At 43.3% G+C, this 19,299-nt stretch overlaps 1 protein-coding gene across 3 annotated transcripts in view; it reads left to right on the forward strand.

Annotated features, from left to right (window-relative positions):
• MAPRE2 (microtubule associated protein RP/EB family member 2) overlaps positions 1 to 19,299 on the forward strand; it is a gene marked incomplete at its 5' end in the record, with an annotated part of 159,037 nt that overhangs the window by 50,169 nt on the left and 89,569 nt on the right. Inside the window, one exon of one of the 3 annotated variants that reach the window (XM_079717082.1) lies at positions 8,552 to 8,670. The exons of 1 other annotated variant lie outside the window; for it this stretch is intronic. In XM_079717082.1, coding sequence (XP_079573208.1) covers positions 8,552 to 8,670 — 119 coding nt within the window. Of the gene's footprint in view, positions 1 to 8,551; positions 8,671 to 19,299 lie in introns of those variants that run through there. One more of the 3 variants, XM_079717084.1, reaches the window with a different exon arrangement.

Below are 19,299 nucleotides of genomic sequence, written 5' to 3' on the forward strand. Positions count from 1 at the left end.
CCTTCTCTTGCTTCTGTGTCCTGCTGTCTCATCCCTGCTGCTCCCCAGTCCTAGATTCTGCATTCTTGCACCCAGGTTTTATCAGACCCTAGTGGAAGGCAGCCTGAGCTAGTGAACAAGGATGCCAGCTTTGACTCCTGGCGGGTGTGTTCACGCCCAGGTTTGACACTTCCTGGCTGATGAGCTGGCTAAGTTATTTAACTAGCTGCCTCCTCTGACAAACAGGATTTAAAATCCCCCTTTCCTCATGAGTTTCTGTGAGGATTAAAAATACCTCCCCAATCGAAACAGAACACTTGGTCCCTAAAAAGTACCCAGTAAATATTAGGTGTTGCTATTATCATTGTCTTTGCTGCTGGAGAGGATTCCGCATCTGGACCAATAGATACTGTGAAGCCTGCTGCAGAGTGATGGCTCCTAACTTTGGTTTTAAGCCAAAGTCCTCACAGTGGCCGTTCAAAGCCCTGTACATTCTGGTCACTGCGATCTTTTCTACCCTCACCTCCTACAACCACCCTCCTACCCCACAACACACACATCACACACTCAAGTATAAGATTCACGAGGGCAGACAATTTTGCCTGTTTTGTTCATTTCTGTCTCTCCAGCACCCTTTATTCCTAGCATGTAGTAGGTGTTCAGTAAATGCGTGTTGAGTGAATGACCGAGCCCCAGTACAAATATCATGGCCTTGGTGAAACTTTTCCTGTCTCTCCAGTCATGGTTGCTTTCTTTTCTATATTCCTGTGCTACTTAATACATTCTTCAATTCTAACATTTATCACATTGTATTTTTATGGAAAACATATTTAAAGCTCTTCAGTTAACAAGATGGTATAATTCAGAAGCACATTTTTACTTAATAGAGTGAAACCTTGGGGCTTCCCTGGTGGCGCAGTGGTTGAGAGTCCGCCTGCCGATGCAGGGGACGCAGGTTCGTGCCCCGGTCCGGGAAGATCCCACATGCCGTGGAGCGGCTGGGCCCGTGAGCCATGGCCGCTGAGCCTGCGCATCCGGAGCCTGTGCTCCGCAGTGTGAAAGGCCACAACAGTGAGAGGCCCGCATACTGCAAAAAAAAAAAAAAAAAAAAAAAAATAGAGTGAAACCTTAAATTGCACAGATTTGATTGACTGGTTACAGAAATCATAATGTTCTGCAAGTTAGTGAATTGTGTTTCCATCATGTTCTGAGAGTTATTCCACAAAATTAAGTCCAACCTTGAGAAAATCCAAGAAAAAGCAAATTAGAAAGCAAATTCCAACACACAGAGAAATCTTCCCTTAAGCAATGGCACGTTCTATATTTTGACATTACAGAAACCTCGCTTTTTTACTAGCAAATAGGAAGGAGGCTTACAAAACTCTGCCTTGTGGACATATCGGCATAGCTATAATTGTGGCTGATAAATAATCTGCAAAGGGCCTCCCTGGTGGCGCAGTGGTTGAGAGTCCGCCTGCCGATGCAGGGGATACGGGTTCGTGCCCCGGTCTGGGAGGATCCCATATGCCGCGGAGCGGCTGGGCCCGTGAGCCATGGCTGCTGAGCCTGCGCATCCGGAGCCTGTGCTCCGCAACGGGAGAGGCCACAACAGTGAGAGGCCCGCATACCAAAAAAAAAAAAATAATCTGCAAAAACAAGTAATCTCAAAAGTCAATCCTGGAACAGTCCACCTGCTCAGGTTGGTTTTGAAAGAGGGCATTCTTCATCTGGGGGAAAACATTTACCAATTTTTCTTAAATAAAACGCTATTACTAAAAGCCAGGAGACATATACATATTATAGAATTCTCATCAGATCTAAAGAAAGAACTAATAAAATCTTCTATGCCTCAGGGTGAAAGTAGCGAACAAGGACCACTCTCAAGTACATCTCTATGCCACCGATGTGATTTCAGAGCCAACACCACTGGCTGGCCAATCATGCATTTATTCATTGCTATCATTTTGGGTGCGGAGCATATTTTAAGCCACTGATTGATAACCTGTCCCTGCCATTCCCTACTGGAAAATACCAAGACATACGCATGGGAAAATTGCTTGTCCCAGGGCAGCAGTGGTGACTGCTAAGTGGAATCTTCTGTCTGCATTCAGAGGCGATAACAATCTAAGGAAACTCCCCTCCCTCCATCTAAGGTGGTGTGACAGCTGTGAATGCCTTTGACAGCAGTGATTATCAGCTTCAGTGAACACATTTTAACTTGGAAAAGGCACTCGTGATGAGTAGGTACTGCTGGGATGGAATCGGGATTAGCATCCATTCCTGGCTGATGATTTCACATCTTCTCTGCTCTTGTATTTTTGATTTCTCATATCCAAGGCAATGCAAAATCCCTGTTTTAGACAAATCTCACATGTTGGAGAAATAGAGAATGATTTCTGCCGGGATGCAATTATCGGTGCTCTCTGGCCTAAACCTCAAGAGAGAAACGGGACTGTGCTATAACCTAGGAACTTGGAAAATTAAAATCTGGGTTGGTGCCCAGTTCCATCTTCCTTGATTGTGCCTGTGGACTGGGAGGGCGGCTGGTTTCCTTTTTCACTCGTTGCTCTGGCTCTGTGTCTGCTGGGTCTGCCTTAATAATCCTGCTCTCCAAACACACATTTTAAATATTCGTTTGACTTTTGGGGGGAAGGGTGGGTCTTGACCCCATAGAAGGGGACACACCTGGTGCCTAACAAGTACTCGTTAATGAACATATTGGCTCCTCCAATACTGCCGAGAGCTTTTTAGTGCAAATACTTGTTGATGCTATTTAGTTGCTGACAATATGTACATGACCCGTAATTTAATGTCACCTCATTCCTTCAGTATCTTTGTTAGGTCAGAATACTAGTGATCTTGCTAAGAATTACAGTTTCCCTACTTGTTGAAGATTTCTTTATTTTCTTCAGTAATCACTGATGGGTCTGATCTGAAATTCAATCTCTTGAAAATACCTTTGAGAGCACCTTATCAAATCCAGTCAACACTTCTGTGCCCTTATCTGTTTTGTTTGTTTTTTTGGGCTTGCCCCAACCAGGGATTGAACCCGTGCCCCCTGCAGTGGAAGCATGGAGCCCTAACCACAGGACCGCCAGGGAAGTCCCATTCTCTGCCCTCATCTGATTCAAACGTTCCATGACATTTGAACCTAGAGACACCTCCCTCCTCTCTGATACCCACTTCTCCCCTGGGCCCAGTGAAACCACTCCCTCTTGCGATTGGCCCCATCAGACCAAATCCTTTGCCGTCTCTTTGCAGGCTTCTTTTTTTATCACTCAACTTTTAGAGAGTTCCATCCCAGGCCTTCTCTTTCTCCCTGAGTGAGGGCATCCACACCCTCAGCTTCAATGATCACCCATGAGACAATTTCCTCCAAATCATATGTATCTCCAAGTCAAACATATACGTTCAAAGACCCACATGTTCCCTTATTCAACAAATACTTAACGAACACCCACTGTATGTGAAGCCTGGTGACCAATCATTGTCACCACTAGGATGTCCTATAGGTACTTCTCTATGTACAAAACATGCTATGAGAATCTCTCTTCCAGAAGGACAATTCAATCTGTATTTCCCATCTTGATGAATGATACCATTATCCCCTTGGTCACCCAAGCCACAAACTTAGGATTCACTTGAAATATCTTTCTCCTTCACTGCCCACCCTTAATCCCCATCAACATCGTGCCCACATCCATTTAGTCCAACAAATCATAGCAGCTATTCCTTCTGAATATCTCAGATCTGTGCTTGCTCCTACAACCCCTTGGCTCCTGTCTAAGTTTAGGCCTTCATCACTGTTTGATGCATTTTGATCTCCAACATGGGACTTCCCGTGTGGCGCAGTGGTTAAGAATCCACCTGCCAGCGTGGGGGACGTGGATTCGAGCCCTGGTCTGGGAAGATCCCACATGCCGCAGAGGAACTAGGCCTGTGCGCCACAACTACTGAGCCTGCTCTCTAGACCCCGAGAGCCACAACTACTGAGTCCGCATGACACAGGTACTGAAGCCCGCGCGCCTAGAGCCCGTACTCCACAACAAGAGAAGCCACCACAATGAGAAGTCCACACACCACAACGAAGAGTGACCCCCGCTCGCTGCAGCTGGAGAGGGCCCGTGCGCAGCAACGAAGACACAACGAAGCCAAAAATAAACAAACAAACAAATAAATAAATACTCCAACACGTCTTCTATGCTACTGCAGCATCAGATCTTCTTGATATGCAAATTTCACCATGAATTTCCCTCCCTAAAGCACTTCATGGTTCCAAAACACCTTCAGAGTGAAGGTCAAGCTTCATAGCTTGGCCACAGCCCCTCCTGCACCTGGTCCTGGCCCTGTCCCCTGCCATCGTGCACTCTGTTTTCCATCCATACTAAACAACTTGCTGTCTCCCGGGGATATCACACCCTTTCGTACCTCTGTACCTAAGTATATCTGCTTGAGAAGCCCTTTGTCTCCCCTCTACACTACTGTTCCTCTTTTAAATGACAGTAGAGCCTAGTGGAGAAGCATGTCAGCCTTGGGGCCAAGACATCCTGGACAAGTTGCTTTTGCTCTTTGAGCCTCAATTTCATCATTAGGGTCATTGTGAGAATCAAATCAGATATTTGCTGAATCAGTGAATTATGTATTCATGTAGTGCCTACTACCTGCCAGCCCTTATGCTGAGAACCGAAGATATAGCAGTGGGCAAAGCAGTGGAAGCCCATCCCTAAGGGATTTTGTATTCTGCTTAGCACAGAGAAAGTGAACAAAAAAGGTTATAATTATTACTCACCCAAGGCTTGAGTAATAGCTCCTTGGGGAAACTTTTCAGACCTACTTCCCAGTTTCCATTCTGAATTAGGTGCTCCTCTTCTATGGCTGTATATCACACTGTATGGTGCCATTATCACAGCATCATGTTGTGTCATAATTGCCAATATTTTCATCTTGCTCATCTACAGCCCTGAGTTCCTTGAGGACAGAGCCTGGGACTTTTCTTCTTATTTTACCAGCTTGTAGTACACAAGAAATCCAGCTATATGTGTCAAGTGAATGAGTGAATGAACATTTCAGAGTATGCTTAACTTACTGTTTAAAAATAGCATCTACCACTAAAGACCATTTGCTATAGGCCAGAGACTATGTCAATTGCTTCAACTATATTATGTAATTTAATCTTCACAGCAACACTATGAATCCAGTATTATTACACCTAATTCATAGATGAGGAAACTAAATCTTAGAGATGCAGAGTAACTTGCTAGGGTCACATAGCCCACAGGTGGTGAAACCAAACCGGGGACCCAAGTCTGCCTGATGCCAGAGCCCCAGCTTCAATCCATGATGCTTCCTAAGAGGAGCCATTTCTCTATGGGGCAGTTGGAGATCTAGGATGATGATCTGGATATACTTTATTTTAGATACATCTGTGTACATAAGACAAACCTTAACCTATAGTCAGATGTACACGAGACATTTTAGCTTATTTGTGTGTATGTGATCTGTGCGACTCTCTTGGCCCCGCTGAGGGGGACGGGAAATGAAAGGTTTTAAAAAGTTCACAGTATTACAGCCTCTTCCAGTTTAGACTGTCTTTGGAGCACTCCATCTCTTGGGTGAATATTCAGTCTTTTAGATGTCCTCCTCTCTCCCTGGGTTCTCTGCCTAACTGTACCAAGCCACTGATTTTAGCCTCTAGTGTGATGAGGCTGCACCTTGATTGGGGAGGAAGGTGTTGGGGAGACACTCTTTGAAAGCCATCTCTTCCCAGAGTCTCAAATGGGACTTCTGCCTCATTAGGCAAAAGAAATTCGCTTAGGCTGAGAACAAAGCCAAAACCTCTCTAACGTCTTCCTTCAGGGACCCGGAGGTGGGAGATTCTGCTTTTTCCCACTTCCACCTGCTTCTTTCCAACCTTGGGGTTAGAAAGGGTACTCTCCCCACCCTCTTCCTGCCTGTTTGGCGTTTGCCTCTGTCCTAGCATCCTCCTTCCCAAAGTGGAATGTGCCTTCCCCTTCTCCCCAGGGCTAAACTGGAGAATGGCTGCCAGGTAACCTGATTTATAGGGAGAGGAATGAAAACACATCTGTTTAATATTTTCAAATTATTACCCCTGTTACCCCTGCATCTCGGAGGGTAATCACAAGTCTCTGGGGGCTCTCTGGGTCCCTTTAGAGTGGTGTGGTTCAGAGCAGTCCTAGAGGAAGACTTACAAGGCTCTTAGGTACCTCCTCCACCTGCCCCACTACCCCTCCCCTTTCAGCCCATTCACCCAAATTCCTGGTCATAGTCCTCTTTTTCATGAACAGCCCAGAAACAGTGGGAGTATTCTCTCCACAAAATTAGTTGATATAACCAATGATCTATAATACATTCAAATTCTGACAAACATGGTCCCTCGGATAACACCAGTTATGTAACGTATTACTTAAATATGGAATCATGGAAAAGAAAGCTATCCAAAAGAGCCCCAAATGAGAGAGTGTATGCGGAAAACATTAAATATTTGATTTGTAGACTGTGCCTTTTAACTTCAGACTGTTCCCAAAGAAAGGGGAAGCTTTTGTGAAGGGGAACAAATTAGTAAGGAAATTAACAGCCATGGGTCAAGTAACAGAAATAGTAAGAGGAAGTGTTGATCTTTGTAGCAGTAACTACACTCTCATGCCCCTTTAGCTCATTGTGCAATGTGAGGCTTGCTGTGTATCTCTTGTACTTCGATATTTATCTGTTATACCTTGTGAAGTCTTAGGTCAGAATTGGATCCTTATTGTATGAAAAAAATTCTCATGTAAGCTGAGATATGGATGAAGGAATCAACTTGTGCACTGTGAATTCACTGGAGAAAGTAGAAAATAAAATTATTAAAATATAGTTCAAAAGGAGAATACAGAATAGGAAAAAATGCCCCCTTATTTAAGATTATCATTACCATCTGGGTTGTAAACCATTTGACTCTAATTCTAGGAGCTTGATGCCAGAAATAACTTATTACCAGGGAAATATGCTGGAGAATTGTCAGGAATGACAAATTTTTTTACTTGTTTTAACATCTGTATCACAAAATGATAAAGCTGGTAAGCCATACAATGATGTGAAGGCATGAGCCTAGTACTTTCTGCTACATATATTTATTCTGTCTTTTACATTCCAATTCTCCTTCCTTTCCCACCCCACAAAGGGTCAGAGACCACTTTTGATAAGCAGAGAATCCTTCAAACTCCCTTCTTCTTTCTGAAGGAAAGCACTGGACACATCTGGAATCTGTTCAGAATTTATAATCTAATCCATACACTTTGCACAGTACTAGCAATTCTATTCACGGCTCTCTTTTCACGGTGGTCATGTTGAGAAGTACATAAAGTACTTGATTCTTACCTTGATCTATAACATTTATGAGTTCACATTAAACATAGACCACCACTGTCCAATCACATTGATAAAAGCATGTCATTTTGAAGTTCCAGTTCACTACTTCCTGGCTGTGTGACCTTGAGCATGTTGCTTAATCTCACTAGTTTACTCATCTTTAAAATAGGGATGGTAATAATAATAGTACCTGGCTCCTAGCCAATGTATTTGAAAGCTCCATTGCAATGATACAGAACAGCTTGAATGTTGAGAGCCTCCAAATACTAAATTGGATGTTCACGTGTTTAATTCAAAGAAAATAAAATACATGACAAGGATTTAATTATGTATATCGGGAGGCAGTATAAGAATTTGAATTGGGAGGTCGTGTGTAATCATGATGTTCTAAAATGGTGGTTATCTTTTTTTTTTTTTTTAACTCTGGGGATTCTTTTGTGCAGAAAATCTCTTAATTTGCAATCTTTGATCTTCTCATTATTAGCGTAAAGGTATATTGATTAGAAGGAAATGCAGCTTCCTCTTAGCTTTTCAGGTTTGGGGCTACTTTTGGGGAGGCGGTTACTGCTGTTTGGAGAATGGGGGAGGAACCTGGAAGTTTTAACCCCTTAGTCTGATATACTTTCTAGAAGGAGGCTACCAGGTCGTCTTATATTTTTCTGAAACCAGACGGAGTTTAATTTTCATGACACAAGAACTTGGTATTGAAGGAGTTAAAGGGTCTCCCACACCCCTCTGCCTGAATCGTTCTTTTGTGTACACAGCTGCAGTGGGAGCTCGGGTTGGAAAGGAAATGGTTAGAGGAAGAGCTGGTTTTCAGACCCAGGCGAGTCTGCGAGGGGGGCCGGGGGTGGCCTGGGGTTTTACATGCCAGATGTAGGCCTGCCCGGGTGCCTGCTTGGAGCCGCTGGCGTGGTCACGCCGGGGCCCAGCACTAATCAAGACGAGGTGATGAGTTAGCGGGTTGCTATGGGGATGGGCCGGGCCACGTGACCAGGGTGCTGCTGCCGGCGCTTTGACGTCAGCAGCCGGGAGGGCGGGCCTCGAGAGGGCGGGGCGGGATCCGAGGAGGAGAAGGGAGCTGCGAGCAGCGAGCAGGCGGCAGGCGCGGTCTGCGCGAGGAGCAGGCGAGCGGGAAGGCGAGACGCAGCCACCTTCCTCACCAGCCAGCCCACAGCGGTTTGTTCCCATCCTCGGGAGTGCGCCAATGCCCGGGCCGACCCAAACCCTGTCCCCAAATGGCGAGAACAACAACGACATCATCCAGGATAACGGGACCATCATTCCTTTCCGGAAGCACACAGTGCGCGGGGAGCGTTCCTACAGGTAATGGGGCTGGCACGGGAGCGGCGCCGGGCGGGGGACCGCGGCGGGCGGGAGCGCGGAAGTCCGCCCGTTATATAATAGAGCAGACGCTGCCCCCGGACCCGGCTGCAGACGGGCGTTTGTAAAGGCGGTTGTGATTATTTGCTATCTGTTTCCATGTGTCATGTTGGGTGTGCACGGAGGCTTCCCGATTGCAGATGGAAAGCATTTTGTGAATAGGTTTGCTGCCTGCAAGGGGTCTCCCTCCATCTCTTTCCTTCCACATTGATTTCAAAATGCAAGCAATTTTCTCCCCCTCTCCAAAGGGAGACAGGCTGGAGCACTTCCTTTCCTCCTTCCTTTTTAGATTTTAAAGGAACCATGAGGTAGGCTGTGCCTGAAGACAGGGAACCAGGAGGATGGTGAGGAAAAGGTTTGCGCTTGCCCTGGTGTGCGTGTGTGCAGGAAAGATGGAATCCTCTAGATTAAGCTGCAGTCTGTGATGTTGAACCGCCAGATTGATGGAGCTTTGTAAGAATTCTGCTCGCTGATTGGTGCAAGGATTGACAGCAGAGGTCACGGTGTCAGACATTCACCAAAATTTTCTCCATAGAACCCAAGGTTTGTTAGAAAGAGACTGGACTGCAATGGACCTGAAAAGAACTGGGTGCCGTTATGCATTTTCTTAGGAGTTTATGGCCTCCGCATGGGTGGGGGAGCCCGCCCTTCTTATTTACAGTAGGAAGGTAATTCCTGGTATTTTGCTGAGGTCTGATTTGAGGATGGGACTGATCTTGGTCATTGTGTTGTGAGCCTTTTGATTAATAAGGCAGCCTGTACGGTTGGCATCGTTTTTACATTAGCATATCTGGCAATATGTTCTAGTAGATAAGCTCATTAAAATTGTTTGCATTGTTTGATAAGGATAACAATGTAATGGAGAATGCAGCTAGAGTCTAATGCAGCTCAAGGCCAGACTTTAAGGGAGACTGATAGCTTCGCTCATATTTCCTCTGAAGTTCTTTTGTACTGGGGTAGTTATTTTTAAATGTTACCTTGATAACCGCTAACAATGCTTTTGCTTTGAGGCAGAGCACACATACCTCTGAAATGCATCCTCTCTGCGAGCAACAGGAAATCACTTTTTTTTTTTAATGCCTTCATCTAAACATTCAGATGGTATTATGGGCAGACTAGTCTGTGTGTGTATAAATATTGCATATTTTAAAAATAGAGCCAAAAGTACCCCCACATGCTCTCTCTTTGACCAAAGAAATGCTACGAGCTGACTGAAAAAAAAAAAATTATAAGCAGTCTTTGCCCTGTCATCTCTGGCAGTTACATAAATACTGGGAGTTAATTTTGGCTGTGCCCATGAGGTCACCAAAATCTCATGCCTATGGTTCCAAGTAATATGTTGACATGGCATCCTTAGAGATTCCAAGTGCTGGTTAAACCAAGCACTTAATATAAACCAAAATTGGTTAATATAAATTTGCTTAATATAAACCAAAATTGGCCCACAACCTCTGGGACTCTCCTTTTGGAGACCCATGAGGCTGGAACTTTGGGTCCCTTCTCTCCTTTACTTTCCTTCACCTTTCTCTGGACATTCCAAAGCTTAAAGTAGAATTTAAAAACAAAAACAAAAACACAAACTCTGAGTTGCTTTTAAACCGCACTTATTTAAACTGCTCTTATAGGTGATAAATTTGAAGCCCGTATTTCTTCAGTGATTTCATCTCTGGCACGTAGGTAGCAGTTGTTTTTAAGACAGAGTTCGAATTTTACCACATGGGCCAAACGAAGGCAGTTGCCTGGTTGGGTTTTATTAGTCATATGAACTAACTTGCAATGGCAGTGGAAAAATCATTTGGTAGAAAGGTTAAATGCTACCTTTTCTTGATGAATTATTGCTTTAAATAAAAATTTATTCACCTTTTAAATTCAGTCCAAGTTATTATTTCCATTTCCTGAACTATTTCCAGTTTGCTTTCTGAGTCCCTGTATGGTACCTGAAATTATGTGAAAAACAAAACTGAATTTGAATAAAGATCTGACTGAGCAAAATCTTAAGTCACTAAGAGCATCATTGCCTTTGTATTTTATATAAGAGGAGTATTGGATGCTATAGTGAGAGATGTCATAGGTTAAATGAAGAAAGAGGACTCCAAAATTACATTTGTATTGTGTTATGTAAAGAGTGCACACGGAGACAGACACTTGATATTTTCCTTGGTCTGCTTTTCTTTCAAAGTGGATGACCAACATAGTATAACTACCACTTATTTTTTTGGAGGGGTGGAGGGGAAGGAAAAATGTGACACGTTTTTCTATCCAGGAAGTGTTCCATAATTATTTTGGCATCCTGAGGCTGGAGTAATATTGCCATTTAATTGCTGAGGAACCTTGGAAGGCAATTTGAAAGCCAGAGGAGAGATTTAACCACATGAGTTTTACTTTGGCTGTAGGTTCATTTTGGCCCCCAACAATGAGGTGAGCTTGAGAGTTCTGCTGGAGCGCCATGGAGGGGCCTGAGTCAGCCGAGAGCCCTGGGAGTATCACAGGGAATTCTCTTTGTGGTTCCTTTACTGACTTCTAGGTAGGGCCGCAGCAGGTCCTTCAATCTTTGGCTTTATTTTCTACATTTGCTTATTACATATAGACTTTCTCATCACATTCTTATAAAAGTTTTTGTGAAGTTAACTTCAAATATTTAAAACAAACACCCATCTTAAAAGAGGTATGTAAATATAAGAAGAGTGCAGTTATTACTGAAAGGGGACTCTTCCAGGTACTCCAGGACAAGAACACCCCTCACCTGGCTGGGAGCACAGGTGAGAGGAGAAGCAGACACGCAGAGAACAAGACTGTTCTTTCTGGCTGCATCTGGGGGCAAGTGGTCACTCCTCCCAGGAGGAGACATTATTGTCATAACATTTGCACTAGATTGTTTACGAATAAGGATCAAATATGGTTCACAACCCAGATATCTTGATCCAGGTATCTCTTGGTATAAACAGAACCCATTTTTACAGCCTGGACTAGAGGGGGTGGTAAATCATTATTGAAACAGAGTGCACTTCGATTAGCAGAGCAAGTTTCCTTTAGAAAATTACCCTTCCATTAGCAATTTCAATTGAAAAGAGCAAGTGCAAAAATGGCTCAGCAGAGCTGACTGGACGTGTTTCCACGGCTCATGTCCACTCCTGTGTGATCGCCTTCTCTGCCCCAGCTTCCTCATTGCATTTATGAGCGATAGAAATCCATATATTTTAAGAGCTGCCTAAAAAATAAATGTGGTGTGGGCCATCTGAGGTGACTGTTTAATTCACAGAGCGAACAAGTCCTGCTCTTGCTTTCCTGGGAGGGGCGACCCTCTCTAGCTCTGTTTCATGCAGATGCTCGTAGGAAATGAAATTTATTAACTGGCCCTCTGCCCACTGCATCTTTGTTTGCATACTCCAGGCTTTTAAGAATGAATGTATAAGTCCAGAGGACTGGTTCCACATGGGTGTTTGAACACGCAACTACAGTAGCATGTGTTTCTGAATACTTAAAAAAAAAAAAAATTACTTGGCCCCAGGCAATGGACTGTAAAGAAAAAGCACAATGAAAACTTAAGCCTGAAACATTGGCTCTGACATCCAACTTTGCCAGTTTTGAAAAATGAACTCGTGGTAAGGAAAACAAAAAGAAATATTGTGTGTGTGTGTGCACGCGCTTGTGCACAAAAGATAGTTGTGAAAGCGTGTTCTGTTTAATAGAAGCTATTGTAACACGCCTCACTTTAACCAGAATGTGGATTTCAGATCACATTCCCCTGAATAGCAGCTGCAGACAGCAGAAGTCTCCTTCATACATCTCCATTATGTATGTATTAGTATCATCTGGGTTTACTACTGTCATAGGAGGTTTTTGAAAAAGTGATTTTTGTCTTTTACATTTTTCTTAGTATTTTTAAAGGTTACTTGATGCTTTGATTATTAGGTGCCCAATTTTTGAACTTCTTTTCAGGGTCCTTTGTCAGGGCATCTGTGAAGGGGATGGTCTTCCCGGTGCCCTTGGCGAGAGGCTCACCCCTGCTCAGCAGTGGTTGTCACTGGTCTTATCTCTTTACGGTGCATTATCTTAGCAGAACAGTGGTTTGAGATGGTCCTCTGAATTTAGGAGGTTGATTTCCATACGCAGTATCTTTCCTATATATACAGAGACCTCTTGAAGCTGCAATGAATAATCCCTTAGATCAGTGGAGGGGGAAATATCGGGACTAATCTAAATATTCCGTTTGGTTTGGAGAATTAATTTGACAAACGCTTGAGAGTCTTACTCTGGCCAAGCTCTCTGCCAGATGCCCCCTCAAGGATCTTGAGTTCTATTTCAAAGTCAGATGTGTGAGCTGTTCATTTTGTAACACGGTTACTTTGTTGTGAATATTTGGCTTGGTCTGATAGCAAAAGTGGTTTGCACTTCCTGAGCCCACAGTGACTCAAAGTAGAAAAAGACATCCTCAAGGCCAGTGTGCTGTAGGAAGCTAAGAGACATTGATGGAGACCAACAGTTTGGGTGAAAAGAGAGTGCAGGCTTTAGAATCAGAATTTTCATTGGCCTGGCGAGGCACATATTGGGCAGAAGCGAAGAGTAGGGCAGGAGCATTGGAAGGCAGGCAGGTGACCGGAACTTGAAAATAGAAAGCCATTGAAAGCACATTAATTGGAAGACAACATAGTAAAAACAGAGGTGCATGCTGGAATTGATCTCCCGTTTTGCAGTGAGAGTTGAAAGGAAAATGGAATCCTCCAGTGCCCCACCCTGCAGTGTCCAGAATTCCTAGCGAACACTTAGTTTGCTCTAGTAGAGAGAACTCTCCAGCTCTAGAGTAGGTAGATGTTCCTGGCTCAAGTCATCTTTCCCTCAGTAGAACCAATCAGGGCAACTTCTTCCCATAACAGGTTTGGTACTTAGGTCAGATGGTGGCTTCTGTATTTACAGATGCCCACTTCATAGTTACCGGGCTAAAGAGATGGCTGTTGTATAGAGTTTACACTATTTTTTTTTTTTTTTTTTTTTTTTTTTGCGGTATGCGGGCCTCTCACTATTGTGGCCTCTCCCGTTGCGGAGCACAGACTCCGGACCCGCAGGCTCAGCGGCCATGGCTCACAGGCCCAGCCGCTCCGTGGCATGTGGGATCTTCCCAGACTGGGGCACGAACCCATGTCCCCTGCATCGGCAGGCGGACCCTCAACCACTGCGCCACCAGGGAAGCCCGAGTTTACACTATTTTGATCCTCCCAAACTCCCCAGGCTAATTCGAATTTTACTCACTTGAACCAGGACAGACTTATTTAAAGCATTTTCTTGTTTCTTCTAAAGGAGCGGAAGGTGGTGATAGATGCATAGGATGGTCAAGCTGATGGCTGCTTTTAGTGATGGACGCTTTTGTGTAATGTATCTAGTAAAGGAAACGTAACTAGAGCTCAGTCTTTTTCTTTTTTCTAGACCTCATTTGCTTCGGGCAGGTAAAATGTGCCAGAAGAGCCAGATTTGGGTTATGACTTGGAACAGAAGAGGAATAGGGCAAGAGACTTGAAAATGAAGAGTACGCGTTATGTAGTGTGCATTGGCAGAAGTCTGTAAAACTTGGGATCTTGCGCACAGAATTGGTCCCGAGGTTTATAGCCAGTGCTTGTTGTTACATCATCCTTAACATGACAGTGCTCTTCCTACGAGGCACACCGTTTTATTTTTCCTAGAAGTAGTGTTTATTTTTCTTTTATAAAACATTAATTCTTTGTTCTTAAGAGAGCCTACCCTGGCAAAGCCCTGAGAGGTAATTTGTCAAAAATACCAGCGGCATTGACATCTCAGGGCTGTGTTCTTGGGTTCACAGTTCTACTTCGGTTACAAACAGTAGTCTCTCCTCATGCAAGAGCCCTCCTGGTTCTGCGTAAGGCTTGCATTTGGTGCTCAGCAAATCAGGAGAAGGAGCAGCCACTAACATGGGCTCCTCTTCCCCCACCCCAGTCCACTTCCATTTTGTCATTTTGGAAAGCCAAAATGTGTTTTCAGGTTATTAATAATAAAATCTTTTAAATTTCCACTCTTTAAATAATTACACAATTATTGTTGTATTAAAATTTAAGCCAGAATTCCGGCAGTCTAAGAATCTGTTCTTTCAGCACACTTACGGGGTTCCTTCTATACGCCAGGCTCCATGCCAGGCACTTGAATTCGGAGAGAAATCATGCACAGCCCCTTCTTGAAAAGCCTCTAGTATTGGGGACAGCAGGCAGGAAGGCAGTGCTTGACAGAAGAAATCTGAGGTGAAGAGGTACCTCTGACCCCAAGAAAGTAATTCTGTGATTCTTGTGCTGATACTCGGCCAGGGCAAAATTACGACTCCTGTAATTTTCAGAAGCTCTTAGAAATGGCGCATGTAAATAAAAACTATGTTTGAGTGTGTGTGTTTCCTACCATGACCTCTGTGTATAAGTTTTTATACAGCCCCAAGGCACAGGTTTGAGCATTGTTGAGTGACCTACGTGGTGGGAAGGTAGTCACTTGGGGAAAAGTAAAAGGTTTATCTCTTTTGATCCCCCAAGTTTTATATTTGTACTGACCATCACTATGTTTAAAATAGTACAGTATACTAACTTTTATGTAAAGAAAATTTATATATTCATATTTCCTTGATGTGCATGGAGAAACTGAAGGAATATAGACTAATCGCAGTGGAACTGTACAGAGCGTCCCTGGGTACCTTTCTTTGTTTAAAAAAAAAAGCTTACGACTATGTAAATGCACTACCTAATCAATGGTGTTTCATTTAACACCTTAGTAGGATTTTTAAAATTAAATGAGTTTTGATTTTTAACAGTGAGTTGTACGTGCTGAAGTGTGTTGGGAAGCATCTCAAAATATCATGGACTTGTTGAAGTCACATGGATGATATTAAAGATTTGCCTAACGCAAGTACCACCCTTTAAAACGTCGCAAATCACAGATGAAACGTGCTCCCACAGCATCCGCCCCTTGAGGTTTCACACATAGCAATGCATAGTCCATGTTTTGTTTCATTTCCCCCAGAGGCCATCGGAGCGTGATCAGTATCGGCTTTTTTGTGATGCGGCCAGCCTGCTTAGTATGCAACAGGAATCTTTCACTAACTGCAAAATAATCCTCTGTGAAGATTCTTTGTCAGTATCCTCTTTGGATGTTTCTCTCCTCATTTATTGAGCACCTGGTGTGTGTCAGGTATTGTGCAGGGGCCCTTAAAAATGTGAGATTGCAGGTTATGGCCATTTTTTAGCCACTCTGCTGCTCTCCTCTGCCCCAAGCCCCACCTCCCGCCCCCAGCTCTGAGTCTGACTACCCCCGTTATGGAAGTTATTGAGCAATATCTGGCCTTGATGGGACCCCCCGCGGTCGTGCTAGACACCAGCCAGGAAACAGGCCATCTGCATTCACCAGCCCTCCCTGCTCCTGCCCCTCCCCCACCCGTCTGGGTGAAGGCTGAGTGGATCCCATGGAGACTGACCAATTAAGAAGAAACAATAGGAGAGCTTTGAATACATTATCCCAGCTATAGGGACCTGCTGCTCACCAGCGGCAACCACGAAATAGAAAGCTTGTGGAGCTCGTGAGCCAAGGTCTCTGCTAGAAAAGGAGGAAGCGGAAGAGGGAGTGATTGGTGGGTGCCGTGGGGTGGAGAAGGGAGCGCAGGCTGAGGGCTTCTTGGGGTGGATGTGTCAGCCCCTCCCCTTCCCCCCGGCTTCCCATCTCTTTCTGTTTCTGGGGGCCTAGTACATCTGTCCCTCCAGCACATATTCTCCGGGGAGAAGGAAAAAGAGATGATAGTCATCAGCCGCCTAGGCAGGGGGCTGAGGACAGGAAGGCCTGGGGACCTGTAAGTCTTTCCAACACCCGTTAGAGGGGCTGGCAACACACAATAAATGGAAAAGCAGGTTTGGTGTTTGGGAAGCCGGTTTGTCTTTCCCTGGAATTTCTGACAGGCAGATAGCATTGTCATATCACCGACTTTAAGATGTCAGTGTGAACATACTTGCAGGCTGTGTGATGAGTGTCACTGCTACCTCACCTCCCATTCAAAACTTAGTCTACCTCCCAGTAAGACCAACAGGGGCTCTCAAAGTCCCAGATTGCTGCTCAGAGACGCAGGGAGCGGTAGCAGGCAAAGCTTGGGCCCTGGCATGAGACTTACTCTGCCACCCCTTTCTGTTTCATCCAGGGTGAATTTTTTAGCCTCTCTAAGCCTCATTTTCCTAATGTGCTAATGGAAATAATAATAGCATCAACCTCACAGTTCTTAATGAGGACTTAAATGAGATACGGAATATAAAGTATACCAAGCAGTGAATGGTGCAAAAGTAAATGCCTTTAAAAATGTTAGCTAGTACTGTTGCTTGGAATTTCAATGTACCCTTTTACCCTGTCTTTATAATAAGCTATGACCTTTGTGTTGTCGGTACCTGTTACAATACCTGGCACATAGCAGATGTTCATTAAAAGTTGAAATTCAGTCTGGGAAAAATTCAAACAAATTATACTGTTCTGTCCCCCACCTTACCAACTCTATTAAGAATTAATTTTACGTACCGTAAACTATATCCATTTAAAGTATATGATTCCATGAGTATTGGTGGTATGTATGCCTTTGAAGTCATCACTCCCAAAAGATTCCTGGTACCCTTTGCAGTTCATATCTCTTCTGTCCACAGCCCCAGGCAACCACTGCTCTGCTTTCTGTCACTGTAAATTAGACTACATTTTATATAAATGGAATCATACAAATTGTACTCTTTAGTGTCTGACTTCTTTTACTCGGCGTAATGATTTTGAGATTCATCCATGTTGGGTTTACCAGCAGATCATTACTTTTTGTGGCTGAGTAGTATTCCACTGTATGGCTATACCACATTTTATCAATTATCAGCTTGTGAACATTTGGGTTGATTCCAGTTCTTGGCAATTATGAATACAACTTCTATGAATATTCATGTATAAATCTTTGTGGAGCAAATGTTTTCATTTCTCTGAGGTAAATATCTAGGAGTGGAATGTTTGGGTAATATCATTGGTGTTTAAGAAACTTAAGAAACTGCAAATAGTTGTCCAATGTGGTTGTACCATTTCACATTCCTACCAGAAGCGTAGGAGAGTTCCAGTTGCTTCACATCCTTGTCAACATTTGGTATTGTCAGTCTTTTCAATTTGGCCATCCTTACAGATGTGTACAGGTATACCATTGAGATTTTAAGTTATGTTTTTTTGATGATTAATGATGTTCAGTGTCTTTTATGTGTTTATTGGCCATTTGTGTATATTCTTTAGTGGAGTGTGTGTTCAGATGTTTTGCCTGTTTAAAAAATTAGTTGGTTTATTGTTATAAGAGGATTATTAAAAGTATAATCTAGATACTATAATATAGTCTTGACTTAGATTTTAATGGGTTTGAGTCTTGTGTTTTTAACCTGAATATAATACCTCTCAAGAAAAAGAATAGTTTTTTCTACGTGTTCTTTATCCCCACTGCCTTTTCTGGCAATTAGGTCCAGCTCTTAGTAAATACATATTAAATGATTCTATTAAAATAGACTGCAAAATAATAACAGGATCATTATATTAACTCAGGGAAAAACCACTAAATCCACTTTAAAAGTTATATTAAAAAGTTAAATTTTGGAGCTGTGTTTTCTTTGGGGCCTTGATAGATATGAGATGCTCTTTTAACTCTGTGGGGAAGAACCCTGTAATTCTGTAGGTACTCTTTTCTTTCTATTGAGTGTTCCCTTAACACTGTATGAAACTTTCTGCTATTGAATTTAAAAGGAAAATGTGTGTAGAAACGTTTTCTTCTTTTAAAGAGAGCAAGGAGCCATTTTCGTACTTTCGAAATTTTGCCCAGGATAATCAAAGCATTACATGCCTCCTCTGCCCTTTTTTTTTTTCTTTAAATCTTGCTCACTCCTTTTCATTCTATCTAATTTGGCATTTTTGTTGTTGTTGCCAGTTTGACTCCTGACTTCTCAAAACCCCTAAGGAGAAATTGCCTCAAGTAGAGTTTAGAAACTGGGAAGCAAAAGCTCAGTAAGGTCCTAGGTTTACCTGAAAGGATCTGCTGAGGGCCCTTGTGATTTTTGAAAGGGTAGGAATGCTTGGCTTCCAGAATCTTTGCAGCTGAAAACCAAATTTCTTAACCACATATGTTTCAAAACCCAAAGATACTATAAGATAAAGGTCACTTGTGACTTCACAAATGCCATAGGTCTACTAGTAGATTTTGAGTGCAACTTCTTTCATCTGTCACTTATTCATTTCATTGCAAAACCATGAGGCCAGATTTCAGATGAATTACTGCTTCTATGATGGCAGTAATCTCTTGCTGTCTAGGTCATGGATGATTATTTTCTGTGTTCCGTTTAGGACTGAGAAAGTTATAGCCACTCAAGGATCAGTTGAGAGTTGAAAGTGTTCTTTTTGCTTTAATTGAGGTTGTTCCATGAAAGGAAGCCAAATACCACTCGACAGGACATCCTGTGATTCCCTTAGTTTACGATGGCCAAGAACATGACTTTTTTTTTTAATAAGATGATTGCTTGCTTCCTTTCCTGTTAACAAGGGAGCCCAGAA

Source organism: Hyperoodon ampullatus (genome assembly GCF_949752795.1).
Source record: "Hyperoodon ampullatus genome assembly, chromosome: 13".
In the NCBI taxonomy this organism is placed as follows: Eukaryota; Metazoa; Chordata; class Mammalia; order Artiodactyla; family Ziphiidae; genus Hyperoodon; species Hyperoodon ampullatus.